Source organism: Protopterus annectens, chromosome 1.part1, assembly GCF_019279795.1.
Source record: "Protopterus annectens isolate FY-2018-M chromosome 1.part1, PAN1.0, whole genome shotgun sequence".
Taxonomy (NCBI): domain Eukaryota; kingdom Metazoa; phylum Chordata; order Ceratodontiformes; family Protopteridae; genus Protopterus; species Protopterus annectens.
The window spans coordinates 1,833,521,164-1,833,537,553 of record NC_056726.1 but is presented as its reverse complement, the minus strand read 5'-3'; the positions used below and the strand labels follow the sequence as shown (position 1 = coordinate 1,833,537,553).

At 36.5% G+C, this 16,390-nt stretch overlaps 1 protein-coding gene across 1 annotated transcript in view; it reads right to left on the bottom strand.

Moving 5' to 3' along the window:
- LOC122812639 (tRNA selenocysteine 1 associated protein 1) overlaps positions 1-16,390 on the bottom strand; it is a 633,267-nt gene that overhangs the window by 160,638 nt on the left and 456,239 nt on the right. Inside the window, exon 7 of the mRNA XM_044084823.1 lies at positions 8,893-9,049. Within this exon, the coding sequence (XP_043940758.1) occupies positions 8,893-9,049 (157 nt within the window). The remainder of the gene's footprint in view (positions 1-8,892; positions 9,050-16,390) is intronic.

Below are 16,390 nucleotides of genomic sequence, written 5' to 3'. Positions count from 1 at the left end.
CTTATTTGATAAAAATCCCAAACTGTATATTTTTTTATTAAAGGAAAGTTATCCAGATTTATCATATTGTTTGCTAGTTTTATATCTGGATTATTGTGAATTGGTTGCAGGAGAGTAATTGTATCTAAATTTACTGAAATCAGTAGTTTTTTTAAAAATTTCAAAGGTGTTAATTGATATTTAATGAATTTTTATTGTTTTAAGAGTTTCCTGTTTTATAAAGGGAATCGATTTTGGATTGATTTTATACTGTTATGTCCCTATATAGTAATATGATCCACAATGGATACCACGTATTCCCTACTGGGTCATAATTCGCTATCTGTACAATATAGCTTGCATTGATAATTTCATAGTATAACAAAGTCAGGAAGGCCTAGGCCACATTTTCTTTTGTGGGTATTAGCTTATCATAGCTAATTCTTGTACATTTTGGGTACCATATGAATTTTGCCAGTCTAACTTTCATTTTATTTAAGAAAGTAACTAGTATTTTTATAACAATGGCATTGAGATGATATAAAATTTTAGGCAGAATGTTCATTTTTATAATTGAGGCTTTTGATAAGGTAGATAGTTTAAGCTTTTCCCATTTATTCATACTCTCAACTATATTGTACCATGTTTTACCAATATTGCTCGTGAACAATTCTGCTTGTACATGACTAAAGTTTATACCCAAATATTTCAGAGTGTATTGCACTTTGACCTTAGTCTCCGGAAAGTAAAACTCGATGTCCTATTGGATTAATTGGATATACGATTGATTTCCTGGGATCTCATAGTTGGATACCATGGAAAAAGTATCTATAGATGATAGTATTTTATTTAAATCAGTATTTGGATACTGAAAGTAGATATTAAGATCATCCGCAAATGCTGTGTATTTAATTTGGGTGTTGGAGACATAGATAAGATGATGGCATGTTCTCAGAGTAATTTGCAGTAGTAGTGTTTCTATATACAGATTAAACAAATATGGTGAAAGTGGGCAAACTTGTCTTGTTCCATTAACTATTTGTATTGGTTTAGAAGTTTTCTTATTAATATAAAGGGTAGTAGTTGCTTTAGTATATAATGTTTTGATCATTTTTATATATTCCTTAGGAAATCCAAATTTATACAGTATAAAAAGTAAACAATTCTGATTTACTCTGACAAAGGCTTTTGTTGCGTCGACAGATAATGCATATTTCGGGGATTTGTCCTTAGCACAAACGGGTTAGAGCATCTATAGTTAATGTGTTATCCTTAACTTGTCTATGACTCATAAAACCTAGTTGTTCCGGTGATGATATGACTGGAGCTACCTTTTGTATTCTTTGAGCTATAATTGTTGAGAAAATATTAATGTCCAGATTAATCAAAGCTATAGCACTATAATTATTTGGGTTTGTGGGATCTGTATTTGGTTTTGGAATAAGCACAGTTTTGGAGTTGTTTATATATAGGTCTGATATCCCAACTTGTATAATATAGCTGTATAGTTTTAAAAGTATTGGTGTGACTTGAGACTTAAAGTGTTTATAGAATTCTGCTACATATCCATCAGGGCCAGGAGCTTTTCCAGGTTTTATTTCATCAATAGCCCTACTAATTTCCTCTTCTGTTATTAAGCTTTTAAGGTTATTAGCTTGGGATTCATAAACCTTAGGAAATTCTAAGTTACTTGCAAAGGATTGAAATAGGTTCTCATTAATATACTCTTGTGGGCCATATATGTTTTGAAATATTTCTTCAAAAACCCCAATTATTTCAATACCAGATCTATACATCTTGTCTTTATATTTTATTTCTTGTATTTTACAATGGGGGTTCTTTATGCGGATAATTATTGCTAACATTTTTGAAGGTGTTTGCCCCCATGCTGCATATTTATGTAGCATTCCGAGTTCTGTAAATGAGAATTGTTGTGTTATAATCTCATTTAAATGTTTCTATAAGCTTGCTATTTGCTTCTCAATAGTAGGATTACCGTTTTTTTGTAGCTCAGTTTCAAGCAGTCTTAGCTTGTTTTCTAATTGCTCTATATTTTCTCTTCTTTGTTTTTTTTAAATATGAAGCCTTTTGGATGAAAGTACCCCTTGCCGTACCTTTAAAGGCTGCCCACTGAATGTCCAGAGGAATCTCGCCACTTAAAAAAATCTTCATTTAATTGCATTACAGATTTAATAATCTCTTGTTCTACCTCTATTTTTCAGCAAATTTGTATTTAATGTCCAGTTTGCTGTATTGTGAAATTTATACCCCACCTTGTTATGTGTTATTTATAGATTTATTTTAGAGTGATCTGATAAAGCTCTAGGTTCTGTGTTATAGCTCACTTCATGATGTGCCAAGCCTTGAAAAATCAAAAACATGTCAATCCTAGACCAGGTTTTATGATATGGGGAAAAATAAATGTATCTGGTACCTTGAGTGTCTGTATTGTTTAGTTCAAATGGATCTATTAAGTTGAAGTTCTCAATTAGTCCTGATAGGAATGTTGTGGCTTGGAGAGGTTGAGTATGATTTTTATTTGACCTATCTTTTAGTGGATTAATAGTTATATTCCAGTCCCCTCCAATTATAATTGAGTGATTTGGATGTTTATTTAGCAAATTATATAATTCAATTAAGAAATCGAGTTGGTAGTTACGTGGACCATAAACATTACACAGTAATACAGGATTCCTGCGAGTTGGCAGTAAGGTTGTAAAATAGCACCATCTTCCTTTAACATCGTAGTTATAATTAATGACATTACCATCAAATGATTTCTTTATTATTATAGCTGTACCTCTTGCTGAAGTACTGTCTCCAGCTGCTATTATTTTCTTAATCCATTTAGAATTTTTTTCAGTACACTTGTCCCTTTGTTCCATAGTCATCTGTGTTTCCTGCAGAAAGGTTATATCAGTTCTGGAATTATAAATGAGGTGCATGACTAGCTTTTTATTGTTAGTGTCCTGTAAGCCATTTACATTCCATGAGGCTATATTAACGATTTTATAAGAATACTATTTTGTTCTATTTATATCCGAGGTATTTATGTATTTTATTTTGAATCTTGTCAGAGCACTTTGCGCACATTTTACTATGGACTGAGAAATAGTTAGATATAAGATTAAGGTGACATATTCCTCTTTCAAACTTTCCTTGGTGCCTAACCACTTACTCCTAATCTCTGAAAGAGAAAAGACTATCCAATAAACAAGTAGTGTAAACAACATTCTGAAATTAAAAAAAATCCCTATCTACAGATTTAACTATAATACAATAGTTATTTTGCATTCCAAAAAACATCACACATTTCCAGGGTAAACACTCCCCAGACAGCAACCTAACTAAATAACTTGTGTGTTCTTAACCCAAGTAGGCAGTAGGGTAGTTAATGTTTATGCTTCTATATTCCAAGTTTCCCAGCTATTTCAGACATTGATAGCTTACTTTTATTTATTAGCTGACTTTGCTAGTACATATTTTTTTTTATTTATTTATTTAACATTTGTTGACCGGGAATGTCCGACTAGGTTCCACAGAGCCTGTTTTCAGCAGAGGCCCGGGGAGAAATGCTCCAGATATATATATCTACAGCTATATATACTGTTAAGTAAATATAGTACAATTGTAATTTGTGCTTTCAAAACTTCTTTTGTTTCCTCAATAATAATATGTATGAAATTACACATAAAAATGCGTCTTCACAATATAATTTACTTAGCATGCATCATGTATAAACACTATACTTTTCCTCTAGTAACTATTAGTTCGCAAAAAAAAGAGATATAACATGAAAGAGCATATGTACATTTTGTTAACATTATTGTGCCAACAGTTTCATATTATTTTAACCTCTTCTTCATAAGCTAGTTTTTTTACATATATTTTCTTTTTTTTTCTTCTTCCTTTTCCTCCCTGCAAGGATCTTTTAAATCATAGCTTCTTATACAGTTCTTAATGAATACTGTTTCCATCCTCTGTATCTGCTAGATTGTTAGTGCTTCAGAATTATTTTGCAATCAAGACTGTCTTTAAGGGCTTACATGTATTGAGATACAAAGATTGCAGTACCTCTGTGGAATTTAAGCCATGTATAGTTCTTATTCTTGAAGAAAAAAAGCAGTCTCCCAATTTACAGCCTTGCAGCTTTGATTTTACTTCCTGGTTTTCGATGTATACGAGCTATGGAAGATATAGCTTTGCTTTTACCTTGTATTTGCTTCTTTTTCTGATTTCTAGGTTACCATAGCTTGGATTTTTGGCTCTGACATCACCGATGACTTATTTACGTTTTGGCGTGAGGTCAAAGGTCGTGGGATGCTTGCTGCGACTCAGCTTCCTGGAAAAACAGCTTTTAGAACGTTGAAACTGAAAATAAAGCTTTTAAAGTGTTGTTCTTGTATTTTAAGGTAAGGTTACATCAGAAACTATTAAAATAATGTTTAAAACAATAGTGACATCATTATTTCTTCGGAATTAAGCGTTTTTATATCCATAGCTGCACTAGAAATGCTTACAGTAACAAATGTACTTACTTTTCCCTTGTTATTTTGGAGGGATTTCATTAAATACTTCCAAGAAGGATGAGTTTGCTTCATCTTTGTTTTTTATTTGGTATGCAGAACCCTTAAATTGGAAACGCAGTGAAGCAGGATACTTCATTTGGAACTTTATTTTGTTCTTTATTAAATATGCACAAAATGGTGAAAGAATTTGTCTCTGTTGCTTGATTATTAATGGTAGATCTTGTGCAACTGTTATTATATTTCCTTTCCATAGGATTTGTTTTTTTATTTTGCCTGCTTACAAAACCATGTTGGCATGAGCTGCATTCAGTAATCTCGCATATACTTGTCTTGGAGCATTAATTGTTTGGGATTTTCTTAGTGCTCTATGGAACCTCTCTATTACAAAGCTTTGTACTGCCACATTTTTATCCAGGAATAGTTCACATATTTCTGTTATTGCAGCATGCTAGGAGGTTTGCTTATATGATTCAGGGATGCCTCTGATAAACACATTGTTTCTTCTGGACCTTGCTTCTAAGGCTATTATTTTTTGTTGCAGTTCAGATATTGTTTTTCCTGTGGCAAGGTTACTTTTTTATTTCCTCTATCTTGTATTCATTTTCTAGAGCTTTCTCCTCATTTTTCTGTAGTCTGGATGATATTTTGTCCAAGGTATTACCAAAGGCATTTAGTTTTGTAGAAAAAGATTTTATTTCTTCCTGCACAGGTATTCGAGCTAATTTAAGGTACTCCAGTAAGAGTGATTTTTCAGTTGCCATTTTGGGAGTCTGCTTCTCTGTTTGCAGCTTTGCAATTCTTTGTTTTTTTGTACTTACTTCTTTCTCAGGAGTGCTTAATTGTGAAAGTTTTGTTTTTGTTTGTGCTTCCATTGAATCCATATTACTACAATTGATATGTTTTATTTTTTTTGTAGAAACTGCAGATTTTCAGTGAAGTCTGTACTGTTATATATGTTCCCCTATCAGCACGTGGTCTCGCAGATAAGTATAAAATACTGTGATTTTCTTTTTCGTTTTGCAAAATCTTCTGAAAATATGGTTTAGTATTCAGTATATTGTTAGATTTCTTGATTTCTGCTGGGTTTTGAAACATGTTTAAGCCAAGATCAGTTTAGATTTTAATTCCCAGTCAGGAGCTCTCTATGAAGTGTGCCTCCTAGTTAGCGGCCATCTTAGAATCCTACTAATGCCCAGTCTTAAATGGAAGACCTCTTACTTTTCTTGGCACAATCCATGGGTTTTGTCAATCCTAAATAGATCAGACTCGTACACTGCCGTGCAGGTTTATACAGACCTCAAATCTGGTCCAGTACTGTGTATAAGTGCCGATGAGAGGTCACTCAGGATGGGGTTAAAACATAAATGGTATGCTCACAACATCCAGCCATACGTCTCTATCTCAGGACCGAATATCTGAATTTATTACATCGTAGTGACTGGGAACCATTTTTAAGTTTAAACAGTCTTTAAATCTTAATCTAACTAGTGTAGAGATTAATGATTATACATGTTACTGTCAGGCCATCTAATGCTTCATATCCCTTTATCTACTCTATAGGAAGTTGTGGCTTGGCTACAGGATCATGTCGTTTTCAGTGATGGCATGCTGTCAAAGATCAGATGACAGTGGCTGCCAACTCTAGTGTAGAGATTAATGATTATACATGTTACTGTCGGGCCATCTAATGCTTCATATCCCTTTATCTACTCTATAGGAAGTTGTGGCTTGGCTACAGGATCATGTCGTTTTCAGTGATGGCATGCTGTCAAAGATCAGATGACAGTGGCTGCCAACTCTTATCACCAACTTAGGAATGTTTGTCAGACCAAGCACCTGAATCTTTCTAGTAATCTTATAATTGGTTATGCAATTACTTTAATGTGGCAGGACAAAGGTGTTTTTATTTACCTTGAGCTACACAATGCCGACTACCACCTCAAATGTATCCAGAGACTGAAAAATTGGGCACTTTCTTAATGGACATACTACCCCTGACTTTGTACTGACTTTGTAGAAAGTGCAATGGCCACCAGTGGTGGTGAGGTGATTATTTGTGGAAAATAGTTAGCTTTCAGGTCCTGTAATTAGTACTCAACCCAGAGCATCCTCAAGTACCCAAAGTCTCTATATTAGTCCCAATCATTTTCATATTCATTAATAATTTAAGTACAGAATAATCTCTGGAGATAACTCCTTCTGTTGATATTTTACTCCTAGAAGCCAACAAGTCAAATACTAAATTACATGGACAACTACAAATCAGTTTTACTAAACTTTGCCAATAGTCAGCTAACAAACTCCTAATTAACCCCTAAAAACAGTAGCATAATGTTGTTTACCTATCCCCAAAAAGTATCAAGCTTATCACATGTCCTGCCTTATGATACAGAGCAACATCCTCTCTCTCTCTCTAGTATTACAAAATACAACACTTAGGCATTACTCTTGATAAATCTCTATCATTCAGTACTTATGTAAAGAAAATAACTACCAAAATTCTATCACAACTCAAGCTTTCCTACGAGATCTCAGACCTACTAGCTATAGCAGTTCTGGCTATAGGAGATAAGAATTCACTGCTTCCCAAATAAGCAGAGATTACAGATTACTGAAAATAAAATTTTCAGATCTGTACTGCTAGCAGACTCTCACAACCATCACTGTGAACTTAGCAAAGGACTTTGTTGGCTACCTGTAAATGACAGGGCATCTCTCCTGTTAAACTGCTTTCACTTCAAAGTCTTAATACTAGGATGCTGCCCACCTCTAAGAAGTAAATTTCCTTTTACGGAACAACTTTACCCCTTAAGATGTATCTGAGACAATATCATGCTACTCATCAGACTGTGATTCAAAGCAACAATAGAAGAAAAAGCCTTCAATGCTGCTTGGTCCTTCTACCTGGAACCACCTACCTGCTGCAATTATACCACTAACCACATTACAAGAAGTTCAAAAATCACTACAAAAGCATCTTTTCAAAATAAATGCACTTGCTTTAGGAAAAAATATGACTAACATAGTAAAATCCTACTTCACAAGCCCCCCAGCAAATCTACAACTGCACAGTTTTGTACACAACTGTTGTGTGTAATGTTCTCCAGATGGTTTTCTTAAGTGTTAAGTATAGTCTGTACATAACTGTTCTATATATACTTTTTCTACATTGCTTATACAGGTGCTTACCTATTATATCACGCTTCGGTGCTCTGTGTTAAATTATTAGTCAAACACCTTCATGATATGGGCTTTAAATATTTATATACTTGAACTTTCTTTGGCATACTTTCAAAATTGTTATTACATTGTCAAATGCTCTGTGAACTCAGGTTGCGGTCAGAAAGGGGTCAGCAGACCAGCCCACCTACCGGTCAACAAACAGAAATAAATAAAAAGCTTATGCTGAACACAGCAATAATCTTGCCTATTTTAAAACATCTGCTCATACCCTGCTTTCCAACTTGCCAGCTTTAATCTATTGAAGATAGCCTGTCAGATGTACCCTGAAATGGGTACAGTTTACAAGATCAAACACTCATAAGAGCAACTGCTCTTTACTGTTGTAAAAAAAGCAAAACTCATAGGAAAATAACATTCTTTCCAATGAAGTGTTTGCTGCCAGCCTTTAGTATGAGATCTGGAACTGTCCAGGGAACTGCCCTTACCCTAACAGGGGATGTGAGGCACAAGAAAGGGGGGCTTACCCCTCTACAAAAAAGTCTTAGTTTTGCTCATTTTTCTATAATTTTAGATTCACTCGACAATGATCACTCTTTTTCCATTTGCTCTTTTGAGTGCCCAGCATCTCATGACACAAACCCTGAAACATATGATAATCATTCCATCATCTAGCTTGTGCACATCCTGTTCTCCTTGGCTCTCAGCCTACGGCTGAGGCCTTTTTTAGGAGGTCTGTTAAATAAAAAAATATATATACCACTAGATATACAACAATGACTAAATGACAGTATTTGGCTTTTTTTTGTTGTTGTAATATCCACAGCTGCTGTAATGCACCAACTGTGTATTCATTATTTGATCTTCTTAGTGCCTCATCCTTCTGCAGTCTTGTCCATACCTTCTGAAAATCATCCATCTGGACACTTGTTCTTTCCTACATTTCTGAAAATTTAAACAGCTCTCTCTTGCAATTACTTGCTCATTTAATTCAAACATCTGTTATCGCTATTATAGCTACTTAAGTGAGCCTAATATTCTTCAACTCTTGGTTTTCTGTATCAATCTCATATTAAATAAAAAATACATCCTTTTTATAAAATTAACTTAGGAAAACACAGACTACTGCCTTTACATAGTGAATCTGTTAATACGGTATCCGATTTTACACCACTGAAATTTACATCCATTTCTATCACCTTACCTGCAATGGCGTGTATCCATACTGTGGGTAACTGTAGCTGTATGTTCCTGTGCTCTGATCATAACCCCACTGTGCATAGTAGTTCTGGTACTGCTGGTAATACTGGCTGTAACTATATGTGTAGTCCTGTGTGTAATCTGCTGCTTGTACTTTTGACCTACAAGATTAACAATGAGCACATATTTATGTTTCATTAAAATAGCCAGTTAAACCCATTAACTGCATTTGTGAACAGAGTTCAGTATGTACTTCATTCTATTTCAAAAACCTATTCTAGCAAAAAAAAAATCTTGGTTTAACAATACACCAAAACAATGGTTTCCTGTTTTGTGACAATGTTACTGGCTGTGCCATTTTCACACTTCTACAGACTACTCAAACTGGTCACATTGCAAAAAAGAATTCTTTATCATCAGGTCTACTGCCTTTTAAAAGTCTGTGACTGGTTGTGGGAAACCTGACAAACATTATGAAAACTGGGTTGCTGTCTAACTTAGGTCTGTTGGGCTTGCCCTTTGATATCAATGACCTTTTCTTCCTCTCCATAAGTAATATCAGAAATGCAATTGCATGACTTCCAAGATGGCTGCACACTGAGTAGCAGCTTAATTCTTATCTCTCCCAGTGTGAAAACAGAAACTTAGCAAAGAAAGCCAGTGGAACTAGCTCTCTGGGTAGATTTCAGTAACTGGCTAGTAAGTACACTGCCTGGATGCCAGAAAAAAAAAGAATACAGAGGACCTGAAGGAAAATTAGCTAAAGAGGCTGCAAAATAACAGTGACTGGGAAAAGCACTGCAGCTGTCAGCAAAAAGCAGTACAAGCTCCAGACATGACGTCTAATAACGTAGAGGAAAGTATAAGGCAACTGCACACAGACTTGACTTAAATAAATCCAACACTGATGGAGTATATCAACTCAAACAATAAAAGGCTGGAAAAAATGAAAATATATTCAGACAAGATGATGAAACTGCAAAACTCAGTGAATGAAGAAAAAGATGGCTGAATATGAGACTGCACAAGAAGAGATGTTTGAAAAAATAACAGCATTAAGAGGACAGAGCATGTAAGGAAACCATGAGATTTTCTGTTGTATCCAGGAAGTTGGAAGGAACAGACTATTCATTTTATGAAAGCACAAATAAGCAACTGGACACCACAACAGTAACTGTTAACTGAAAGGGAACATCATGTGTATGCTCCAAACCTGGCTATGAGAAAACAACCTAGACCTTTAATAGTGAAGATGCAATCTTATCAGCAGAAGGAGTTGATTCTGACAAAACTGTGGCAGAAGGACAAAGTACTAAAAAGTGGAACACAGCAGAGTTTTTGTGGAGAGTGACTACTCACTGTACCACCAGGCAGAACAGGAGTACATTTACTTAATTATTCAGGGAATGTTGAGAAGCAGGCATGAGATTTAAATTGCTGCATTCAGCTATCTTCAAAATATTTTCCCTGGAGGAACAAAATCATTTTTTGAGGAAGAAATACAAAAGTCTGTCCAACAAAAAGTGAGATTTGAAACAGGAAATTCTGCTTCTTATTCTTCTAGTAATAAAGACCACAAAGAGACTTGTCTCAGTGAAAACTTTTCCAGTGTTCCAACGGAAAATACTTGGGGGAGCACAAGATTTGACCAAAAGAATCAAGAGTACACTGGAAATGAAAAAGAGAAAGGGTTTCAGAGAAGGAGATAAACAGGAATAGAACACAAAAATCTGGAAATACTGGACTTTGTTAAACTTGGAGGGGGCTCTAAAGCATATGCCCTACTTCATGTTATTAATGTTTGGAGAATAAAATCAGTAACTTGGAACTGATAAATGTGGGATTACAAAGCAATAATTATATTTGTGAAACATGACAGAACAAGAACATCTGGAAATATTGGACTTTGTTAAACTTAAAAAAAAAGATTTAGTTAAAAGAGCATGACAAAAGAAAATTTTGTGTGCTTTTTCTCATTCTTGCACAGGGAAATGATGGAGTTAAGGCCATCGGCTTAATTTATTAACATGTTTTAAGAGAAAGCAAGCAAATGAAAAAGAATACTGAATATTATAAGGCTTTTTTCTAGTAAACAGTTTTGTATCTGGTTCTCATGTCTCTAGCAGACAATCTGATAAAGAGAAATGGCTTGAAGAAAATGTTTTCTGAAAATATGAAATGTTTTCCCAGCCGAGAGAGCTATAAAGATAAGACAAATCCAGACAACACTTAATAGAACCACAGGCTATACCACGGAAAACCTTTCTTTTGGGTTATCTCAAGTCTGTACGTGGGGTTGTCAGTTTGGAACACGCGTTCCTATTAGGAGGGTAAAACTTCAATATTTGAAGATGTACATACTTTTGTGCGTTAAGTTAATAGGTTTTAGGGTTTTCAATAAAACAAAAGATTCTGTAAGATATGACCGTTTCAAATGGAGATGACAGCAAACTGCAAAAAAAAAAAAAAAAATTAACCTGCCAAACACTGCACGCAATACAAAAGCTGGAATTATTAAGCTGTTATACATAAAAGGTGGGAATAGTAATTTTTCAAGAACATGATTCATTCTGTGAGGTCTTTAAACATTAATGGTCTCACAGAAAATTACAAAAAGGGGTAGCGAACTATATTAAAAATGTGGCCTGCAAACAATTATGCTACAGGAGAGACACTTGGAAAGAACTAAACATGTGAATTTGATAAAGAAATATTTTCAGGATGGATATTAAATGGAATACCTGGGGCAAAGAGAGGCGTACATATATTAATTGCAAGAGATGCTCCAAAAGTGAGAAAAGATGATAAAAAAGATAATAATGGTAGATTTGTAGTACTAAGGGGCTACTAGCAAGGGAGGAGGATTACACTGGCATGTATTTATATTCCACCGAAAACTGCTACAATGGAGCTTAAGAAGTTTCTGGGAAAAATTATCAGCATTCAGCAAGTAACATTACTTATAGGTGGGGACTGGAATTTGATTTGCAACAGGGAAGATGTGTCTGGGGGGCCCAGAAGGGAAAATATAACTAAGGAGGACAGGCTTTTAAAGAAATTTATGAAAATATTTTGCATGGAAGATGTGAATTCAGTACTAGGAGTTGAGTGTATTTACATATTACTCCCCAAGAAACAAAAACTGGGCTAGGCTAGACAGAATTTACATTTCACAGGAACATGCGCATTTAATTGAAGGTCTTGATATGTACCCAGTAAATATTTCAGATCATGCACCAATAATAACTGAATTAAAATAGAGGTTAATGAAATAAAAGTGAGACACTGGCTCTTTCCCACCTATCGTTGAAGAGAGAGGAATTTAAGGAATGGGTACTAGAAATTATTTAGGAGCTATTAGAGAAGATACTATTAGAAAAGATAGAAATTTCTTCTGAAAATATAGCTAGGGAGTTGGATAAAATTAAAGTGGAGTTTAAAAATAAGGTGGAAATAAAAGAAAGGCAGATATGGTTAAGAAGTAACAATTATTTAGAGGGAATGGCAAATGTAAAAGTACTGCAATATAGGGGGGATCTCACAGAACAAGAAGGGAAGCAACTGCATAATGCTAAACAGAAAATAAAGGGATTACCTGGACAATATGCATGAGTTTAGAAAGATTGCTGTTAAGCAACTACTTTTTGATAACTCCAGAGCCCAAAACTTTTAGCAAAACAACTCAGGATGGTCTACGTTTGTGCATCGAAGAAAAATTACAGCGAACATCTAATGACTGAATGTTAAACAGCGAATGTTTAATGTACCGAACATGATTATCAGCAAAAAATAATTAATCGAATGGCCACAGTTGACAACAACCAGAAGTACTGCGATGTACAAGGCATATGAAACCTATTTTTAAATTTGCCCTGTTCTGCACTGTAGTGCAATCTTGGAGTTGGTATATAGAGTTGGGGGATGTACCCACCAACCTTGGCTGGTTATGTTTGCAATGTTGGCCAACTATGGACATTCGATGAATTACATTTTTCTGTGAAAAGCATATTCAGTAAGCTAAACTTTCACTGTTTAACGTTCGATTATTAGATGTTCACCCTTAATTTTTCTTCGATGCGCGAACATAGACCTGAATCAGACCAGAAAAGTAGAAAGGGCCGTCACAAGCTTAAGAAGCCTATAACAAGGGATCCTGTAGAAGTATTAGAAATATGCCAGAAATTCTATGAAAGTCTGTATAAAACAGAGAAATATTGAAATCAAGAAAGTGTACAAATGGAAATGTTTATGGAAGAATTAAATATGCTACAGTTAGAGGCACAGGAGGCTCAATTAGTAACAGGTTAGGAGGAGATGAGATAAAAATGGTGATGTATAACCAATCTACAGGAAAGTCCCCAGGAATAGATGGTATTCCTGTAGAAGTTTGGAAGCTAGGAGGGAAAAAACTGATAAATATCTGGAAGGTTTTGTTTAACAGGATTTTAAGAGAAGGAGAAGTACCAACATACTAGAAGAAAGTGGTGGTAGTTGTAATACCTAAAGAGGGAAAAGATCCACAATATCCATCAGATCTAGCTTCATACAGGCTTATTTCAATACTAAACCATGATTATAAAGTGTTTATGTCTACAATGGCTAAAAGAATGGCAAAAGTAATGCCAACATTGATAGATATGGATCAATATGGTTTTGGGGAAGGGAGGCAAATAACTGACAACATTAACAGAACAATGATGATCTAGAGGGAAGCAGACTGAAAGAAAAAACTACTGTTGTTGTAGGTCCTGATGCAGAAAAAGCATCTGACAGAGTAAGATGGGACTTTATGAGTACAATAATGGAAGCATTTGCATTTCCTGATAAAATTATAAAGTTGATTAGAAGGATATATGAGGGATCGGTGGTGAAATTTAAAGTTGGTGGGGTTCTCTTTGATGATTTCTCCTTGAGCAGAAGAAAAGTACAGTTTTGTACCTACCATAAATGTAGATGTCCGATAGATATGCAACTGCAGTCATAACATATGGGTTGTCCTGCCTCAGGCAGCCCTCGGTCAGCCGGATTCCAAAGTCTGGCTCCGACGTCGGCTGATGTCGCATTTCTCTCCGACGTCAGAGCGGCTGGAGTACATAAGCATCAGCCGACGCCATCTTCTTCAGTGTTTCTTGCCCCAGATGCCAGGTGCCCTCCAAGGAAGGCTGTAATCAAATTGGAAAACAAAAGCAGGTTTCCAGACAAATAAAGAAGCAATAAACAGATACACCATAACAGATATCCCCAGCTAAGGATAACAGGGAGAGGAGTGGACCCAAGGCATAGAGGGGAAGGAGGGAGGGAAAACCCGACTGCAGTTGCATATCTATCGGACATCTACATTTATGGTAGGTACAAAACTGTACTATGTCCTTCAAGAATGCAACTGCAGTCATAACATATGGGTTGAATACCATAGCTTAGCTGGGGGAGGTGGAATGCTCTAAGAAAAGGATGGTGTAGCTATCAATCCCTGCAGGACTGCCGAAGCAAAGCCTGCTCTGGATCTGGAATATAAAGGGAGGTTGTAGTGTTTGGAAAATGTATGCACGGAGCTCCATGTAGCAGCTTCTAGGATGTCTTTTGTAGGCACACCTCTTAAAAATGCTGTAGAGGTGGCTGTAGCTCTGGTGGAGTGTGGTCTGACATTGGCTGGCACACACTTTCCATGGAAGGAATAACAGAATCTGATGCAATGTCCAATCCATTTTGAAATTGTCTGTTTGGAAATTGCTTTTCCTTGTACTCCTGGGGCGTAAGCTACAAAAAGCTGATCAGACTTCCTACTGGTCTTGGTTCTGTCCAGGTAGTAGCGAAGTTGTCTGTGAATGTCCAAGGTATGCAACAGTCTTTCCCCTTTGTTCTCAGGATTGGGAAAGAAAGTAGGCAGGTGAATTGCTTGATTTAAAGAAACCCTAGATACCACTTTTGGCAGAAAGGTAGGGTTGGTTCGTAAGGAGACCCTGTCTCTGTGAAAGGTTATGAATGGTGGTATTGCCATTAGGGCCTGTAATTCCGAAACCCTTCTTGCTGAGGTAATTGCCAACAGGAAAGCTGTCTTCCATGAGAGAAATTGTAAGTCCACAGAAGCTGCTGGCTCAAAGGGAGGTAGAGTCTGTTTTTCTAGGACAAAGTTGAGGTCCCAAGCTGGTACTGGTGCCTTTCTTGGGGGCTTTATATTCTTGATTCCCCTAAGGAATTGCCTTAACAAAGGATGTGAAAACACAAGTGGATCAGTGTTGTATCTAGCTGAAATAGCTGAAGCATGTATTTCTACGGAAGAATATGAGAGTCCATTATGTAGCATATCTGCCAAATATTCCAAAATGAGTGGAATGTTCAATAATGATGCATCATGACCCTTGCTGGTATTCCAAATGCTGAATCTCTTCCATTTGGCTAAGTAAACCTTTCTGGTGGATGGTCTCCGGGCTTCTGTTAGTATCCGCTGAACTTCCTTGGAGAGAGATAGATTGAGGTTATTCATGGGATCTCCCAAGCTGTTAGCTGTAGAGTCTGGATGTTGGGATGAACTGTCTTGAAGTTGTGTTGAGTCAAAAGTTGGGGCCATTGGGGAAGGGCCCACCTTTTGTTGTGACATATGCTCTGTAGTAGTGGGTACCAGTGTTGTCTTGGCCAGTTTGGAGCTATTAGGATCCCCTTGTGCTGCTCTGCTTTGATCTTTAGTAATACTGTGGTCATCAGTGGCAGAGGTGGGAATGCATAGATTTTTAGGAAGTTCCAGTTGAATGACAGAGCATCTATTTTCCATGCTTGTGGATGATATGTCCTTGAACAGAACTTCTGTAAGATGATGATTGAGGTGGGAGGCAAATAGGTCTACGTCTGGCCTGCCCCATGTCTAGGTGAGTCGTATGAAGATTTCTGGATGTAACCTCCATTCGTGGGGGTCTAGGAAATTCCTGCTTAGACTGTCCGCCAGCACATTGTCTTTGCCTGGAACAAACTGGGATTGCAACTGTATGTTTAGGCTCAGTGATTTTTCCCAAAGATTCATTGTCAGTCTGCAAAGGGGGTAAGAATGGGTGCCCCCCTGCTTGTTTATGTACCACATCACAGTGGTGTTGTCTGTCCGTATTAGCAGGTGGCCTTGTTGAAGTTGTTGTCCAAAGGCCTCGATGGCATGCATTACTGCCAGCATTTCTTTTTGGTTGATATGCAGATGTGTTTCCTTTGGAGACCATTGTCCTTGAATACATCTGCCCTCCATGTGCGCCCCCCATCCAAGGTCTGAGGCATCTGTGGTCATGGTCTGTGTTATCTGAGGTTTTTTGAATGACATACCTGTGTTTGACTGGCTTACCGAGGCCCACCATAGAAAGTCCTTTTGAAAGCATGGAATGAGCGGTATGGTTGCCTCTAGGTTGTTGCTGTGTTGAGACCATAGGCTTTTTAGGTACCATTGAAGCTTTCTCATGTGTAGTCTTGCTAGTGGAACCAGGAGAATGCAGGATGCCATGTAACCCAGGGCCTGTAGGAATCTC